This window comes from Tinamus guttatus, unplaced genomic scaffold (assembly GCF_059628265.1).
Source record: "Tinamus guttatus ecotype Peru unplaced genomic scaffold, ASM5962826v1 Tinamus_guttatus_pri_ptg000172l, whole genome shotgun sequence".
Lineage (NCBI taxonomy): Eukaryota > Metazoa > Chordata > Aves > Tinamiformes > Tinamidae > Tinamus > Tinamus guttatus.
In genome coordinates, this window is record NW_028288706.1 from 4,653,958 (window position 1) to 4,672,425 (window position 18,468).

At 53.5% G+C, this 18,468-nt stretch overlaps 2 protein-coding genes across 3 annotated transcripts in view; both read left to right on the top strand.

Annotated features, from left to right (window-relative positions):
- LOC104578519 (uncharacterized) overlaps positions 1 to 6,963 on the top strand; it is a 30,341-nt gene extending 23,378 nt beyond the window's left edge. Inside the window, exons 1-2 of one of the 2 annotated variants that reach the window (XM_088523106.1) lie at positions 2,836 to 2,942; positions 5,641 to 6,963. In XM_088523106.1, the coding sequence (XP_088379232.1) occupies positions 2,867 to 2,942; positions 5,641 to 6,827 (1,263 nt within the window). In that variant the 5' untranslated portion in view covers positions 2,836 to 2,866 and the 3' untranslated portion in view covers positions 6,828 to 6,963. Of the gene's footprint in view, positions 1 to 2,835; positions 2,943 to 5,640 lie in introns of those variants that run through there. The other variant, XM_088523107.1, reaches the window with a different exon arrangement.
- A 5,717-nt stretch (positions 6,964 to 12,680) lies between these two features.
- Positions 12,681 to 17,179, top strand: HMOX2 (heme oxygenase 2). The gene is made up of 5 exons (XM_088523108.1): positions 12,681 to 12,810; positions 14,478 to 14,595; positions 15,324 to 15,815; positions 16,849 to 16,969; positions 17,048 to 17,179. Exons 1-5 carry the CDS (start codon positions 12,728 to 12,730, stop codon positions 17,173 to 17,175), a joined length of 942 nt encoding a protein of 313 aa, XP_088379234.1. The 5' UTR covers positions 12,681 to 12,727; the 3' UTR covers positions 17,176 to 17,179.
- The last annotated feature ends 1,289 nt before the right edge of the window (positions 17,180 to 18,468 follow it).

Below are 18,468 nucleotides of genomic sequence, written 5' to 3' on the forward strand. Positions count from 1 at the left end.
ATTTCTCATGGCTTTGCAGTGTCCTCTAACACCAGCAATTGTGTGAAAGCCTGGATTCCAACATTCCGCTGTGTGTGTCCAGCATGTAGCAGGTATTGGCGTGCTGGGATCTCCAAGATATAATCTGCTCCATTTTCTGAGGGCTGTGTTACCTTGTCTTTGTAGTCCGATCAGAGCACCTCCTTGACAGAGGTGGGGGTTTTTGTTTTTGTTTTTTTAAGGAGATGGTATTATAGTGATTAAATCTCTTCCTTGAACAGTCTCTTCTTAAACCTATTGTAAAAGAAGTTGTGAACATCATCTGGAACTCTTGGACAAACTCCTGGACCCTAAAAGGTCATGTTTTATATGTATTTTGTGAGCTCTTCTGACTTTCATGTGTTTTGAGAGCTTTGGATCTGAAAAGGTCTTGGCAAAAAGGACACATTGTTATTTTTTTTAAAAAAGGAGCCACTTTTGTAACGTATTTATGTATTCTGGAAATTATTTATATTTTTGATATATTATAGCCTTTTTATTTAATTTATATAAATAAACAGAATAAGATCTTGATGATAAACTGTAACAGGTAATGCCTTAGGAAGGCCCGGGGCAGCCTAAGCAGCAGTCCTGGGTCTAGCTGGGAGCAGTAGTGGCTCCACAGTGAGCGCTCTGGCTGGAAGGGTCCTCAGCAGAGGACGGAAGGACAAGGTGAGTCGTGGCACAGGGGCCCAGCAGCAAGGAGAGCTGGAACAAGGGATTGCTGCGCAGTGGCTGGAGAGAGGAAGATCACCAGGTTTGTTTGAGATGGAGAGCACCAAGGTAGGAGAGACTCCAGGTAAGGCTGGGGAAGGTGTTTTGGTCAGCCAGAAGGAGAGATGGGGGAATACTTTCTTGCAGAAAAAGGCCAAGTTTTGCCTTAAGTGGCATTCTAGGAAATACTGTTTCCCATAATGTATCACATATTTCTCTCTTGTCAGTCTTAATATGTGAAAATAAGTAAGATCCCTTTCCATCTTCTCTGCTGTATTCCTAGTCAAGACATTTATCATCAAAACTTTTGCAATCAATTCTTTCTTATATCTTGACCTTCAGCAAATACAGTGTTACACTTTGGGCGTATAAATTGTTCAACTAATAGGACTGCACCAAAAGAAACTTGGTAGCATGTTAAGAAAAAAAAATTTTAAAAAGAACAGTTACTGCAAATGCCTATATCCTCTTTTCTCTGTCATCCTGAAGCCTTTCAAATGGACACTTTGCCTAATGAAACAAAACAAAAATTTAACAACTGTGCCATTCGGGTTGGAGATAACATTTTGCAGAGGCTTCTCTCAGTATTCTTGTGGCTACAGTTGACAAAATCATAATTCTAACAATTCTCCCAAAAGAGGAAAAATGACTTGCAGCATGTCAGATAGGTCAGAATGCAGCCTGCATGCTGCAAATTATCAGAAAGCCATTATTCATTCTCCTGCTCCGTTAATCTGTACACAAGGGTGTCTCTTCCAGCTAATATTGATGTTTCCATCTGCCAGTGATGACGTTATCAAGCAGTTTCATCTGTATACTTTTCTCTGTTTTCATATGTTCCTAACACAGGGTCATATCTCTCTTGGAAAATCCATTGTCTCTGTAAGAAAAAAAACCTTTTCAACTAAGATTTGAATTGTTTCCTACGTTAAAAAGTAGCCAATATGTTATTGGCAATGCATAAAGCCTTTGTCCTACCCCGACACACCTGATGAGCTCCAAATGAGCTTTGGAAAAAAACTGCTTCCAAATGTGTGTGACAACAAAGTGATCTGTGTGAGTGCCTATGGATACTAGTAGAGCAACTTTTGCAGCTACTGCCTGTTGTTTTGTGCATTATCACATTTCCTACCTACAAAATCAGTAGGGTGATGACTGTTGTGCCCTCCCTTTCTACCCGACCAATAACTCCCAACTATTGTGTTTTCGGTGCTAAAGTTTAGGTACCGAAGTGCTAAATACAAGAACAGCCTTGTGCTCATCCAAGGGCCTCCTGGAGCCTTTGGTAGCTCCATGCTGGTGGATTCCGTGGGCTTTGGTCAGTGACCTGTGCGCTTCAGCTCCATGGTGGCCGTACGAAGGACGGGGGGAGGCCTGGCCACGCAGGTGCCACGGAGGTTCCTGGGGACACAGGTAACGCGTTCACGGTGCGTTCCGACCTCCCTGCGTGCGGTTGCTCTTCCCTTTCATCTCGCCCCAGCCGCGGTGGTGGCTGACGTGTGTCCCTGACGCCTGGGCCCCGGTGCCGGCAGCCCTCCTGGCGGCCTCCCAGGGCAGGTCTCTGCTCTCCTGCTTTGCCCCTCTGCTTTCGCTGGGGACCTCGAGGGCCAAGAACCTTCCTCCTGCTCCTGCACGAGGCTCAGAAGCAGCTCCCCCGCGTGACAGCGGCGCTTCCCCCACGGGGGAGCCGCGTGCTGCAGGTAACGAGCTTGCCCGCCGTTCATACTCGGCAGCAACGGGCCCTGAACGGCGAGAAGCGCCTCGTAACGCGCCCGGACAGCGCCGAGCACCGGCAGCAGCGCCGCCGCCGCCGCCATTTCACGTCGTCCTCGCAGGCCGCGGCCGCGACCGCCGCCTGCCATTGGCCGCCGCCGTCACGTGGCTCCGCCGCCGGGCTGTGGGCGAGCCCGGAGCGGGTAGCGGCCCGGCCGGGCTCGGCCCGGCTCGGCCCGGCCTCGCGGCGGCCGCTACACGGTCGGAGCCGGCCCCGCGGGCCCGGGCAGCGCGGCTGTCGCCTCGAGGCCGCGCGTCGCTGCTCTCTGGACCCCGGCGCAGGCGCCCCGGCGGGGCGGGCGGCCGGGCTCTGCTCTCCCCTTTCCCTTCCCCCGGCAGGAGCTCCGGGCAGCGGCGGAACATGATCTCCCACATGGAGCAGGACGAGGAGCGGTGGCTCCGCCGGCTCCAGGCGCCCCTGAGCAGCGCCCGTGCAGGTAAGGGCCCCCCGCGCCGTCCGAACCGGGTCTTCTGCGGCTTCGGGCACTCCCGAGCCAGCCGCGGTGTGGGGTATTTCATAACCCGCTGTGTGTTTTATTGCTGTCTGCATCTGCGGGTGTTTTAGCATCCAGCCTAACTTACATTGAGGAATTCTGCAGCTGGCAGCGCTTTGTGAGGAACCACATCCTCTGCTTTGAAGCTGCCTTCTACTGGTTCGCTGGATGCCCGTGGTTCTTGTTTTGGAATAAACAGCGCAGGGCAGATGGCTGCCCACCCTCTGCAGGACATGCGTGTTCTTACAGAGCTCTGATATCTCCCATCAGATGAACCTTTCTTGGGCGGAACACCCCGTTAAATCATTTCTCATACAGAGGCTGCTCCAAACCTGGGCATCCATGTTACCTTTCTGTACCTTTTCCAGTACTATTAATATTTCTGGGTTGAGGAAGCCATCCCTGCTGTACTGTATTCATGACATAGGCTTACCATGGGTTTGGGCATAAAGCAGAATCACATTTTATCACACATTTTATCCTCTATTCTTTTCCCATCTATTTATAACTTTTACCAAGATTTTTGTATGTTTGTTTGCCCTGGAGTTGTGGTTTTCATCACAATGAAAATGTGATGTTGTTGTGCTGTTTTAATTCCAAACTGCTATTCCTGAGTGATACCAAGAACATCTTAGGCCTATCCTGGTGTACAAGCTATAGAGAGGCTTTTTCTCTTTGCATGTCTTCATGTTTACGTGCAATGAACCTCCATGTAGTTCCTTCATCTTCTGGCCAATCAGTATCCTATGACTGTCAGGTTCTTTACAGTTAGTTCTTGTCCCTCTAATTCAGAATAACTGAATCATCATCATATGGTTCCAATTCCCCTTTCCCTCCTTTGCCAGTTTATCTAGGATCTCTCATCCCATGGCAGTCTAGTTTCTTCAGCAGTTTGGCAAAGGACAAAACATCTTTTGTGAATGCCTTTGGACTCCAGACCTCCCTTCTGCTGAATGGGTGACACCTCAGAGAACTGCAAGAGGTTTGTGAGGTGAGACATCCCTTTTCAAAAGTCGTAACAACTCTTTCACAGTATTTCCTTTTTGGCTGTGTGCCCATTAATTTTACCTTGTTCTGGCTTCTGTTCATGTGCTTGGGATGGCCGTTGGGCTTGCTGGTCCCTGGGTCTCCTCTCAGCCCTTCGTAAAGGTGAGCCTCTCGTCAGCCTCCTCCCAGTCCCCCAGATGTGAGATGCCACACTCAGTAGCCCAGATGGGTTGTGAACTTGTGTGAACAACTCTACTGGGATAGACTAGAGGTCCATGTAGCTCTGAGTCCCCCCTCATGTATTGGTTACAGGGAAGGGGATGAGATAAGTTGGCAAACAGCGGTGCCTCCCAGCACATTCTACTGCTTTCCTTCAGTCTGAGGATTGCTTGTGATGAGGTGTCTAATCTTTAATAGTTCTCTTTGGTTTCTCTTTCATGAGCTCTGACTTCCATGCTGGTGACCATTGCTCCAACTACTGCTGTAAGACAGAGTAGAATCGGCCAAAACTCGTGCTACTGCCAGCTCCTCTTGAGAGAGACCCAGCAGTACATTTACAGGGACGTTTAGGATCTATCCTAATGTGTACGCTCATCCTATAAAACTGGAGCTCGCACATTCCTCGCATCTCCCAAGCTTATTCATTTTGGTCAGTTCAGCACAGAGATCTCCTTCTCTCTCCAAATGTCTAGGAGAAGCTCCTTCTCTCACCTTTGCCACAGGGAATCACCAGTGGCCTTGGCCCTCGGACCTGTCTTTCACCAGCAGTGCCTTTCACAATGGATTTGCTCTGCACTGATGGAAACAGAAAGTTACTTTCTTCTGCTCAAAGAGAAGAGTTTGCCTTATTTTATATGGTCTTCGCTGTAGTTATTTGGGGTATGTAGTCTGCACTGAAGAAGACTTTGTACATCTCTGACATCTGTTGACATCTGTTTTAACTGAGAGCCCAATTCAGCAAAGAAACAGGTTTGCTCTGCCCCACAGGCCACCCCTCCCTGTGAACAGACACTGCCTCGACAGTCGCTGTAGGTTTAAGCCCTGCCCCTTTGTGCAGAAGGCAGAATTTCTTATCTGGGATCATGTCATGTCAAAAGGAGGGGATCTAAAAGCAGAACTGGCTGCTCTTGTGGCGGGAGCTCCCGACTTGCTTCATGGCTTCGTGCTGTTTGTGGCAAAGTGGGTAACAGAGTGACAGAGCGTGGAGCGGGGCCGCGCGGCGCTGCCCACCCGTGTCCCGAGCGGCGCCCGCGCCCGCCGAGCCTCCCGCAGCGCTCGTGGGCTGCCCGCACCTGCTGGCGAGGCCTGTGGCAATTGTCACTGTGGACTGTCTGTACCTCATTCGTCTTGTAAGGATCGAAACAGGGAGCTGAGCTGGAATTTCACTGGTTTTGATTTGACAAACTAATAAAATAAGGTTGATCACAGTTAATTCTGGTGGTCTCCGGTCATTCCAAAACATGCAGAGCTCCTCCCAGAGCTTGTTCCTTTGACGGTGCAAAATACCTTGAATAGGAGAAAAATACCAGGAGTTTTTATACTTAATATCAGTCTGTAATATCTCTACCAAACTTTCAGAGTTTATCCCTTTGTGATCTCCTTTGCAAATTGTTTCCTGCCCATAACTCCTGTCCGGATTCTTGTTTTGTTGCAGCCGAGGATGAGACTGTGAGCAAGAAGCAGGCAAATCCCCAGGGAGGCCTTCCTTGGACAGCGGAGCCAGACTTGCTATCAGGACTCCCCAAGGAGAACAGTTCCCAGAGTCCTGAGCAGGATCCAGTTCACCCCCGCAGGTCAGAAAGGGTTCAGAGAACTCCCCTGGGGAAGAGGCAAAACAGAGCGACGCTTCGTGGAAAAAGTTTCAGGAGGCTGCCAGACTCCAGCCAGCAGAGAAATCCTGCAGCGGGGAGGCTGACAATATGTGGGGACTGTGGGAAGAGCTTCCGAGTGAGCTCCAACCTGGTCCAGCACCGGAGAATCCACACTGGAGAGAAGCCCTTCGGCTGTGCCGAGTGCGGGGAGAGCTTTCGCCAGCGATCTCATCTCATCCAGCACCAGAGAATCCACACAGGGGAGAGACCCTACGAGTGCTCCGAGTGCGGGAAAAGCTTCAGCATGAGCTCGAAGCTGATCCGGCACCAGGTAACGCACACGGGGGAGAAGCCCTACAAGTGTGCAGAGTGTGGAAAGAGCTTTGCCGGGAACTCGCAGCTGGTCCAGCACCGGCGAGTGCACACGGGGGAGAAACCCTTTGAGTGCAGCCACTGTGGGAAGAGCTTCAGCGTGAGCTCAGCCCTGACGCGACACCAGAGGGTCCACACGGGAGAGAAACCCTACAAGTGCGCGGCGTGTGGCAAGAGCTTCAGCCAGAGCTCCGAGCTCATGAAGCACCAGCGGGTCCACACAGGGGAGAAGCCCTACGCGTGCTCCGAGTGTGGGAAGAGCTTCACAGTGAGCTCTGCCCTCATCCAGCACCGGCGGTTCCACCTGGGCGAGCGCCCCTATGGGTGCTCTGAGTGCGGGAAGAGCTTCACGGTGAGCTCCCACCTCATCCAGCACCGCCGCTTCCACACGGGCGAGCGCCCCTACGAGTGCACCGAGTGCGGGAAGAGCTTCCTGTGGAGGTCGGCGCTGCTCCGGCACCGCAGGGTGCACACGGGAGAGCGGCCCTACGCCTGCGCCGACTGCGGGGACAGCTTTCGGCAGAGCGCCCACCTCATCCAGCACCGGCGGATCCACACGGGCGAGCGCCCCTACGCCTGTGCCAGCTGCGGGAAGGGCTTCACCGTGAGCTCGGCGCTCCTCCGGCATCAGCAGATCCACAGGGGAGAGGAGCCCTAGGAGGGGTGAGTGTGGGCAGCAGGAATGGCCAATACCCTGTCACCGAAGCCCAGGGTGTCTCTCCTTTCCATCTAATAACCATCCTGCTTTTGGTGGGTGGAAACAATTTCTTTTTAGGAGAATGAGTCCTAAAAGCTAAAGATGGAAGGAGAGTTGGTGCAAGAAGTTGCACTGGGCATCTGGGGAGGAATGTGTGACAAAGTAGAGGAAGGAGGTGATGTTCAGAGGGGTAGCTCTGGAAGAGGGGAGAAACAAAGTAGTTTGAAAAGGCTGGAACATGCTTGGTGCTGTATTTAAGAGAAGGGAAGGAGCTTGTCCTTTCTCTGTGCATACAGTGTTTCAATTTGCATAGGGAACTAAATGGACCATCTGAGAGCATGCAAAGCACTAATTAGAAAAAAACGAAAGCTTTGGCGTTCCCTTCCCAATGCTGCTTTGCTCAGAGGCTCTGAGCAGCCTGCTGCAGGCTGTGCTTTGTGCCTGAGCCGCGAGCTCGTGCGCCAGCTCCCCGCTGCCCTGGCCCGTGGGCTGCGTCCCGTGGGCTGCACGCACGCCGGGCAGTGCCGCCCTAGGGCACCCCGCGGGCAGCGGTGGTGGCAGCTACGGCACAAGCGTGTGACATGATGCCCGCCGTGCTCGTGGCCTCCAGGGGAGCGGCAGTGTCTGTGCAGCCCCGGGATGTGCACTGCTCCTGCTCACTGGGCTTCTGCTTGGAGGAGACACCACCTTTCTCCAGAAACCACAGACAGGATTCCTGGTGTTCACAGGTTAGAGGATCATTTTTGGTTTTCGTTGGGAGAATTGAATGTTCCTTCTGAAAAGACTGTAAGAACTGAATTGTATGAGGCTTAAGTATTTGCAAGTGTCCAAATAAACCCTTTAAAAAAATGGCATTTTCCCGACTCCTTTGCTGCCACAAGCAGAATCCTGTAGGTTTCTTCTTGCTCAGCAGCAGCGCTTGGCCTCTCTGCAGCTTTTAGCTACTGCTGCTTCGAGGAAAAGCAGGTGGGTGTTCGCACGGGGCAGTGCTTGGATGGGCCCTTGTCCACACAGGATGGGGCTGGTGCAATAATGGGCTGGGGTTAGAGCTGCTGAGGCTGCAAGCGCCGCCGTGAGGCCTGTGCTGCACGGGGCGGGGCGCAGCGTGCCTGAATTCCCCCGTTTTCTCCTAAAAACCCACCCTGATCCCCTGCAGGTGCCTGGCGCGGCCGCGGCGCCCCGGCTCCGCCTCACGTGGAGCGCCGCGCGCACGCGCCGCGGCCCCGTCCCGCCCCACCGCGCACGCGCCGCGCCCGCCGCCCCGGGGCGGTGCCTCCAGCAGCGGCCGCGCCGCCATTGGCCGGAGGCGAGGCGGGGCCGAGCCGCTGCCCTGTGACGTTCGGCCGCCTCCGCCAATGGAGGCGCCGGTGCGCGGGGACGCTGCGCCGTGATTCGCCGAGTCCCCGCTGCCGCCTCAATAAATGCGCGGCGGCCGCGGGGGGCCTTTGTCTCGCGCCGTGGGGCCGCGCGGGCGGGTGAGTGAGCGCGTGGGGCCGGGGCCGCCGCCGCCGAGGCGGCTCCTACGCTCCCCTTCCCTGGAACCGCGGGCCCGCCAGGCCCTCGGCGCTTCCCGTCGCGGCTCGCGCGTTTCCCGTCCGCCGCCGCTTTGCCTCCGTGACCGGACTGCGGGAGCCGAGCACCGCGCTCAGCCCCGGCGGCTGCCGTGGCCCGGGGTGAGGCCCGCCGGGCGCCGCGGCTCGCGGAGGCGCTGGTCCCCGGCGGGGTGCAGCCCTGCGCCCGGGCAGCTGCCCTGGGGCCTCCCCGGTCTCTTCCGCCTGCGGACCGGCGCGGAGGAAGCGGGTGGCGCCGGGAGGCAGCGTCACCGCGGGGCTGTTGTCGCCAGGCGGCTCCGCGTGATGCCCCTGGCTAAGGGCGCTCGGGGCTGGACACCGCGATGCTGCGGCCCGGGCTGGACTCGGGGCACGACGGCCTCGAGGGCCTCTTGCTGTCCCAGCGAGAAACAGCCGCCGTATTGAGGCCGCGGGTACCCGGCGCTGCGTCACGCCACGGCTGTGTCTGGCCGTGGTGTCCCGGGTGCACCTGGCTGAGCACGGGCCCCGTAGGGCAGGGGCTGGCCCTGCTCATGGCACCAGGGCACCCTGTGGCACCAGGGCGCTCTGCTGCAGTGTTTATGCTGAGCCTGGACAGAGCAGGTGTCGCCTTCACCTGGCGTCGCAGCGGAGTGAGCAGCGTCAGGGGAAACACAGCAGTGTGTCCTTTAGACTTTGATTTCCATGGGCAGCCAGTGCCATGTATTCAGCGGAAGGAAGGGATGCGAAACTCTGCTAACGTTACTGCTGAGCTAAGTTTGTGATACCCCTTCAAGCTGTCAAGCTTGCGGGTCTGGGCTTTGTTTCTGCTGCAGGGCTGTTTGGGTAGGTCCAGCTTTGTGCAGCCCCTTGTGTGGCTTACACCCTTTCTCCAGCATGTGCAGCATTAATGCCTTGATATAGCACGCGAGCGTAACAGCTATGTGAGCCCTGTGCTGGGGAGGTGGTCTGCGAATTATTGTGCTGCCCAGGTGATGCTACCACCTGCAGTGCTATGCTTCCATGTTGCATCAGGGTCTCCTTTATGTCCTTCAAAAAGTCAGGGGTTCCTGGAGTATTTCAGATATCTTCCCATACCCTGAAGGGTGCAGCCATTCACCTCAAACGCAGTGTTATGCAAACGTGCATAAGGAAAAGTAACCGCTGACTAGATGAGAATGGGACAGCTACTGGGAGTGCTCAAAAGGCCCTGCTAGCAGCTTGCTGAGCTGCCACAAGCCTTCCAGCCGCCTCCAGCTCCGCCGTTCTGACTCGCGTAGCTGCTGGATTCCCCCCGCGCAGGCTGCTCCCAGGGCCCTGCAGGGGTTTGTGTTTACCCTGAGCATCAGCCAGGGTTCGCATGAGCAGAGCTCCTCGTAGCAACCACGGCGATGTCCCAGTCCACAGAGCGAGGCAGGCGCCGCATCAACCTTCCTTTCAGTTCATAGGACACTGCCTCTTTCAGAAGAGCAGATGCCTCAAGAAACCAGTGTTCTGACCAGTGACTATCTTGGGGATTCAGTTAGTTTTTTGAATACAAGCAGTAGTCTCTGGTGGTACGAGAATTATAGTGCCTTGATTCCCCACCTCCAAGTTTTTATATCCTCACCTAATTCCGAACAGGGCAGGGTGCTGACTTGTGCTGTCTTGTCCCTTGAACTCGCAGCTCATCAGGGAGGTGTCTTTGCTGGAGACAATCAGGACAAATCTTAGCTTCTTGTTTTCTTGTGTTTATCCTGCCTTAAACTCTGGCTAAGGGGTTGGTGCCATCATTGCCCCCATACTCTGCTATATTGAAGAGCTTGTCAAGCTGAATCTTTACTCCTCCTTTGCCTCCTCCTCTCTTCCTGCAAGTCACAAAGTGCACTGGAGTCCTTGTATGAGATGTTGCCTGCTACTTCTTCCTGCATGAGTCAATGCTGCTTGGGCAATAATTCACTGTTCTGATCAGCTGTGCTTCTGTAGCATTAAACATTTTAAATACGTCTCCATCGTTTACTCTGTATAGAGCATGCAGCCAAAGCTCCAGCGCTGGTGAGTGCTGTGAAATCCAGGTGTTCTGCGAGGTGGTTCTTGGGCATAGGCATAAAGGTTCTAGGAGGTAGGTTAGCAAACGTGTTGTCTTGTGCAAAGACCCTCTTGGGAGCTGTGCGATATATGTTTGGCCATTGGGAGCCTCTAACTGTTGTTGCTGTTAATCGCTGCAGTTCCTGAGGCTTAGTCCAGTGAATTCCTTCATGTTGGGTTTATCTTCTACGTATGTGTCTCCTCTGAGGGATGAACAAAGCCAAAGTGCCTTTCGTAGCTCTACTCTTGTTGCTCACCTGTATCCACAGCGTTGGATCCTCTGGGACCCGGGCTCTCTGCAGGTATGAGACAGATGGGAACTAGTGCGCCTGGTTCCTAAGTCTGGAGTTTGCATCTCCTGAGCAGAGCCAGGCCTGAAGCAACCTGAAGGGAAAGCTGAGGAGCTGTGGAGCCCTGTGGTGGCGGGAGCCTGTCTGCCTGGCTGCACAGGCTGCTCCTGGTCGTGCCCGTGGCAATGTCTGCCTGAACTGGAACCCGGGCAGGTCGTTTGGCTTCTGTGCCGTGATTTCCCTTTGAGGTGAAGCCTGACGGAAGCCACAAAGCGCATGGAGGTAGCTATTTTAGAGCTAATGTGCTTGTTGTTGAGCGACTGGAGATGGTACAGTATCCAAGTTTGGTGTCCTTAAATATCTCTGCGCCCTCGTTCCTGTGTGTCTGTGTCCCCTGGCTATATAATGCTGCTCTAAACCCCTTGCTGCAGGGATGCTGAGGCTGTGCTGTGGCTTGTCCTGTAGGGAAGTGTAGAGGGGTTGTAGGGCTGTCACCTGTAGCAAATCTGAACTGGGCCCATAACCAGATGTGTTAGTGCTGTGAGGCCCTCCTCGGTGCTCCCGCTTGAGGGAGGCTCCTCTGGAGAGCCCAAGGGCTGTGTGATCACAGGGGACTCCTTCACCCTGGCAATGGGCTCCCCACACCGGCGCTGGGCCTGGCTCGGAGGGACCTGCGGGCGCCTCTGCAGAGCAATGAGGGCTGCGGGAGCGGCTGGAAAACAAAGAGGTTGGCAACCCTGGCGGGAAGAGCGGGAGGGCGGTTAATGTACAACCAGGCTGTCCCGCAGCAGCACCGCCGAGCTGGGAGCCAGCGACGGATCTGCCGGCCGTGGCTTCAGCGAGCCGGCCTGGCTGTGGTCCGCTCCTTATCTCGTTTACTGGTCTGCAGCCTCCCAGCGTGGGCCCAGCAGTGTCTGCAGATGCACCCACCTCGGGAGGCCTGAGCTGAGGTGGGGAGGAGCAGGAGGGATGGCTCCTTTATAGCAGGCACGTTATGGAGCGCCAGCAAGCAGCTCTGTCTGGGGCTTACCTTGCTTGCCTGCAATTTGGTGGTGGTGCTCAGCACAAAGCTGATTACTGGCTCCATTTTATAAATGTGGGTGCTGGGTTTATGGCTTAACCAGGGGTCCGCCTGCTATAAGCCAGGTGTCTCGCTCCTGGATCTGAGAGCTTCTTGCACCTCCTGCTACATCTGAGGAGGAGGTTTTTCCTTTTCAAATCAGAGAAGATCTGAGTTACTTCTGGGGTTTAAAGTAAAGCCTGTTAGGCAGGAGAGGAGTGTTTGAGAGGTGGTAGCAGGAGTATTCTCTGTGGCTCGTTCTGTTCAGACAGCAGTACCTGCTTTGCTGCCTTATGGAGAACAGCCCAGGAAAGGCAGAGCTGTAGTGTTTGCCCTTGCTTCGCAAATTCCCCTTCAAATATGTGTTTGTAAGGGAGACATTGGTTTTCCTCTTAGCTGGCCTAGTTCACTGCTGCATCCTTCTGGGAAGGCTCCATACTGCTGCAGGAGCGAAGCTGGTTGAAATCCCTTCTCTAGGGGAGAGGTGCTTCCCCCTGCAGTTGTTATTCAGAGTCTTGGCAGCACCAGCAGAAAAGCAGCTTACTCATAATTTCATTGCAGATCACTAACATGGAGGTCTCTGATCCAGGCCCGTCCTGGAGCAGAGCCCGACCGCGGCTGCCTCGCGCGTGCGGCTGAGGCTGACGCGCTGCGAGCGGGTGCCGCGAGGCTGCTCCGGGCTGGAGGGGTCGGGCGCGCGACGCCGCTCACACGCTGTCACGTGCAGCACCCGGTGTGCGGAGGGGACGGCGAGGGGCCGCTGCTGCAGTGATGCAGCACAGGCTCCTGGAGACCCCTCCACGCTTCCTACCTGTCTATCCCTCCCATTAAGGTAGTTTTCCTGCTAAGACTTCTCTGCTTCTGCCTTGCAGGTTGCCTGGTCTCCAGCACTGATCTGGCCAGGGCTGTGGAGCTATGCTGTCAGTTATGGAAGGCGCAGAGGCAGGAGAAGAAGGGGAAAGCCTGCGCTATGATGAAACAGAAGATGACAATGTCAGGTGAGTCCTGCTGGCACCATCTTACACATGGCCCAGATCTTGTCCTGGGCAATACGGGAAAGTCCCTGGACAAGCGTGAACCTTTTCCTCCTTTTTGAAGGAACAAGTGGCTGGAAAGGGTATGTTGCTAAATCAAGTTTCTTAATGTAGGAGAGGTGGGAGGGATGGAAGAGTCTAATAGGGACTTGCTTCTCAGTCTGTGCCACTGAATTCACATTTCAGAAATGCTTTGACTGTTTGGCAGTCGTGTTTATCCCTTCCTGGCTAATGTGAACCAGCCTTTCATGGCTTGCTGGACAGTGTCTCATGTGATTAGTAGATACTTGTTTTGAAAGATGACTCTGGATATGAACTCTGCTCTAGTTAGCTGCATCTTTTGCAGAATACCCAAAGGTTTAGGCAAGATTTTCTTTCCCAGACACTCCTTTTCTAAAAATAAATAAATAAATAAACTACAGTCAAGCTCTATAATCTTCTTACTTGACTATGTCCCTCTGTAGCCTCTTTGTAGTGTCTGTGAGATTTGACTTGAAAAGTGGATGTGGAACAACTTGAATAGGCTAAGACAAGAATCTGGCTGGGCCTGGGGCTGCTCAGCACGTGGGGCAATGGGTAGTTGCATCTGTTCCAACCAAGTCTGGAACTGCTGGAACATGATGTCCTGAAGAACACAGTTATTTCAGGTACTTCAAAGGTACAACAGTTGTTCAGTTGTCCATCCCTACAATGAAGAGCTGAGTGCAGGTGAACATTATGTCCCATGTGCTCACTGAAACGTGCTCTAAAAGCAACAGCTTCAGGCTTGAAAATGGGTGAGAGTATAGGGTGCTTCTCAACACCTAGATAGCCTGGCTGACTTGTGTTTAACAGGCTAAACTTCATGAAGTTGGTAATAGCTGCTTTTCCAGCCATATCCAGGTTTCTCCAGTCAGTTCATTGCATGGGTCTGTAGTGTTCAAAGTCTGTTTTCACAGTTAATGTGGGGCCATCTACTACAGTCAAAAGAAACGTCTAAGTTGCACTGTAGCACAAGCTCATGTGGGTGTAGGTGTGTTGGTAACTGTGCCAAACTCCAGGTAGGTGCTTTGGCTGTAGTCATCCCATCTATCCTTGATAACCCTGGTTATAAAAGCCCAGGTCTTGGCTCTGTGTGCTTCTACTTTTATGTGAGCCTTTCTTGCTCTCCAGAATGAGTGCAGCAAGGCTCCTGTGCCCTTTACCACTATCCATGATCTTGAGATGATCAAGGCCTCCTTTGATGTTATTGTTGAAGCTTTCGTGGATGAGCCGTAAAAACAATGGCCCAAGGATCAAAGGATCCTTGGATCATTGCTTCAGCACAGTGCATCTGAGCCCTCCTGATAAGCACCAAGCACATTAAAATGGCAAAGCTGGTTGGCAGGCGAGTGCCTGCGTGTGCAGAAGGAGCCTCTGACTGCTGCCATCCTGTTGTTTCTTCCTCATGGTGCCGGTCCCAGCCTGCGTGCTTGGCCTTATCTCTCTGAGAGCTTCTGGCAACCATGTTAGGTCCTCGGGGCAGGCTGCCTGTCCCTGGGTGCCTTCCTCAAACTGCACCTGAGATTGAGGGGGGTCCTCAGAGGATACAGGTACAAATGTTCTGCACATGGAAGCTGGCCGTCAGGGGAGCTCTCCTGTTTTGCCCACAGCCCCACCGACCTCTCGGAGCTGCTGAAGGAAGGGACGAAGGAATCCCATGATCGGGCGACGAATACTCAGTTTGTCAAAGACTTCCTGAAAGGACGGATCAAGGAGGAGCTTTTCAAGGTGAGTGCTGCTCTGTTTTCTTGACAGAGAAGCTCTTTACTTATCTATCCAGTGACTGATGCAGACTGAAGACTTGTTGAAGCCGAGCACCTCTGGCTTGTGTGTGTTGAGGGTGGATTTGCAGTCATCAGAACTTGTCAGGGGCTGCCCCCCAGTTGAGCTCCAGGATGGTGAGGAGCACGCTGGCCTAGCACAGGCTTGCTTTAGATGTAGGTGCTTGGCTTCTGGCCCCACACGTTGTAATCATGATGGGGTTATCGCCATAAACCAGTCCACTAGAGGCTGATCTTGCTTCCACAGGCTTTATGCCATATTGCAATTTAAACCGTACAGAAGAGATGGAGTTTGGGTCTGAGCAGTACTGTCTGATTGTGAAGGTCTTGGGCCATGTGCAGTAGCCACTGCAGCACTCGGTGTTGGTGCTACTTGCAGCTCTTGCATGAAGTCAGTCCCTGTGGCGTGCCCCGAAGCTGGCAAAGCCTGGAGCACAGCAGCCTTAGACCAGTAATCCTCAACCCTTCTCTCTAGGCAACTTCATTCTGAAACTAGGTGAAGAGCCTCTGGTCCTTCAGACCACGCACTTTGCTGTGGGCTCTCCAGGCCGGTTTTGTGCAGAGCCCTGGGGTTTCCTCTCTGTGGACCCAACCTCCACACTGAGGAGGAGGAGGCACAAGGGGAGGCGCAGATGCAGTGAGTAACTTCTCATGTGAGCTGTGCTTTGTCCATAGCTGGCTACCGTGGCGCTCTACTTCACATACTCTGCCCTGGAAGAGGAAACGGATTGCAACAAAGACAACCCGGTCTTTGCCCCTCTGTATTTCCCTCTAGAGCTCTACCGGAAAGAAGCATTGGACAAAGACATGGAATATTTCTATGGCAAAGACTGGAAAGAGAAGATCGAGTGTTCCGAAGCAACTAAGCACTACGTGGACAGAATCCATCATGTGGGACAGCATGAACCAGAGTTGCTAGTGGCCCATGCTTACATACGCTACATGGGGGACCTCTCAGGTGGCCAGGTGCTGAAGAAGGTAGCCCAGAGGGCCCTGAAGCTGCCCAGTACTGGAGAAGGAGTCCAGTTCTACACCTTTGAAAACATTTCCAATGCACAACAGTTCAAGCAGCTCTACAGAGCAAGGATGAATGCGCTAGACTTGGACAAGAACACTAAGGAAAGGATTGTGGAAGAAGCCAACAGGGCTTTTGAACTGAACATGCAGGTACTAAATCCCTTGAGTCACTATACCTATAGGTGCTGCTGCCTTCAGCTCTGGGCCTAGATTAATGCAGCCAAACTGTTCACCTGGGAGAAGTGGCTTGGGTCTGAGACCATGAGAGTCCCTTCCACTGGGGGGCAGCAGGATTCTGCCTTTCTCTCATGTGGAGGTTTTGGTCTGAGCAACTCTGTCCACCTTCTGGACACCTAACAGATATTGGCAGCAATTCTTCTCCCCACACTAGTGCTATGCCTGAACTTTTGATCAGGACTGAACTGAGACATCTCGGACTATTCCATGAATGGTGGCTCTAAAGCAATGGCAAGAGCAAAACTCTTGCTTAGTTTCAAACAGCTTTAGCCAGATAAATGCTCTTGTGTTGTCATCCCCATATTGCCCTTTCCTAGAGAGTTTATCTCTTGTCTCAGCTGGTGATCTGAAATTTCTTCCAGTGGGCAAAAAGATCTGTAGCCCATGGCCTCTTTTCCTTCCCATGTTACTTCCATCTTGCATGAAATGACTGAGCTGTCCACTGTTCTGGGAAGAGGGACATGCTCTGAAGTTTTAATCTGTGCCTGTAGCAGGTCTTTGTGATTTAAGCTGCTCAGAAATGTGATGGGGAGTGTAGTAGGCTCCTGTGTTTTGGGAATCCTTACAGAAGCCCCTGCCAGAGGAGCTGGAGGGGCCTGCCCAGCTGCTCTGTGAACAGGAGCAGTGATTTCCTAGAGAAGATCTGGCAGCAGGGCAGGGAGCTCATAGCTTCATCCGGCCTCCACAGCTGGCTGGAAGGCAGGCAGCAGGGTGATGCTCTGCCTCACTCCTGGGCACAGAGCTCTAACCTGAGATGCCCTTAGTAGGGTCTCTGCCTTTGCAGAGGCTCTCGGCAGCGTCTGCCTGCAAGGCTGTCGGAGGTAGAAGGGAATGTTCTACTTGCTGTCCAGGGGGCTGGAAATGAAATTATTCTTCCTGTTCTCTGGGTCTTTGATCTGCGTGTGCAGCTCTGCCTACCTCATGCCCTCACTGTGACCACTTGCAGGTATTTAATGAACTGGACAGGATTGGCATGTCTCTAACAGAAGAAGCCCAAGCAGGAGGTGTCCCAGTCCATGATGGAAAAGGAGACATACGCAAATGCCCTTACTATGCAGACAAACTAGGTAGGTTTTGTGCAATGACAGTTGCCAATCCTTAGCTGTATGTGTGCTGCAGCACTAATGGCACTTTCTGTGTTCTAGGTGGCATGGCAGGAGCTGGCTGTCCCTATCACGCTGCCATGTCCTTGGCAAAGCAGCCCCTCGTGCAGCTGATCCTCGCGGCTTGGGTCGCTGTGGCAGCAGGAGCTGCAGCCTGGTACATCATGTGATGGGAAGAGCAACCTGCACCCTGATGGTGGCAAAAGGAGAGGTGCACCCTGTCCTTCTTCAGACTGTTCTCCTGCTACTGGTGGAGTTGCCTGGAGGGTGCAAGTAAGACAATAAACAGACTGTCCAGGACTTTCTGCACACCAATAGTGCAAGCGCTGTAATATAATGTCGTAGCTGACTAGTGTACAGCATGGAGGAGGTAGCAGGTATGTGGATTCCAGGTCAGCACTGCTCTGCTCAGACCGGGGCAACTTGTAAGGCTATAGCTGTCGTGTCCTGCACTGGCAAAGGCTTCACACGCTTGGCTTTCTATCTCCTTCCTGGAAGTGGTCCCCATGGTGAGTTTTCTGCCCTGGGCTGCAAGCCAGGAAGGTGTCATCAGTCTCTTCAGTGAGGAGCATTCAGTTTCTTATCATGAGGAGCTGGTGGAGAGGTACCATGATGTGGCAGTGGCTGTTAGTTCAGAGGAGGAATGTATTGCTTGTTCCAGTGTCCTGGGGACCAAGTGCAACTTATATCGTGGAGAGGATTCTGCCCTCTTAATGATGGCTTGAGGAGGGCTGTACTCCCTGGAGGAGGGGACAGGACCAGATGTGTGGGTGGGGGTATGAAGGTGACATGTTTATTGTGCAACATTGATTTTGCTGAAGCCTTGACTGGAATAAAAAGTTGCTATGCTGCAGCAGGGGAAAGCCAGGAGTGCATCATTGTGTGGGAGAAAAGGCAGCTGTGGTGTGACACAACCCATATGGGGGTGTGGAAGGCTGAAGAGGCAGGATGATGGATTTAACCTCCCACACTGTCCTACTCATCTCCTCCTCCTCCCCTGTCACTGACCAGTGCTGCTTCCCCAGAGACACTCACGGCTGCTTCCCCATAGGATTTTCTTCCCCCTGCTCCCAGGCAACAGGGAGGAGCTGCTGCCCCTTCTGCCAGGGTCAGGTTAAGCTGGGTGCTGTCACTGCATTGCCCTTGTGCCTTATGTCCGCTCTGAGGCCAGGGTCTGTCTGCATCCTTCTGTCTCCTATCCTGGGTCATTGCCCCCTTCCTGTCAGGACAGGGGCTCTTGTACATATAACCTGCTCTCTTCCAGCTGTGCAGGAAGAAATGGCTCATCTAGAACTGCAGAATGGTTGCAGGCAGGAGGGACCTTTGCAGCCCTAGTCCACCTGCCCCTGCTCAAACAGGGTCACCAACAGCACGTTGCCCAGGCCCCTCTTCACTAAGCCTTTGTAAAGTGCCAGAGAGGGAGGCTCCTGCCCAACATGTCTGGGCAACCTATTTCAGTGCTC

What these genes read in the sequence shown, in the direction of transcription:
- HMOX2 (XM_088523108.1), top strand. Translation starts at nt 12,728, where the DNA reads ATGCTGTCAGTTATGGAAGGCGCAGAGGCAGGAGAAGAAGGGGAAAGC. An exon ending in CTTTTGAACTGAACATGCAG is followed by an intron (nt 15,816 to 16,848) that starts GTACTAAATCCC and finishes GACCACTTGCAG; the next exon opens with GTATTTAATGAACTGGACAG. An exon ending in TTACTATGCAGACAAACTAG is followed by an intron (nt 16,970 to 17,047) that starts GTAGGTTTTGTG and finishes TCTGTGTTCTAG; the next exon opens with GTGGCATGGCAGGAGCTGGC.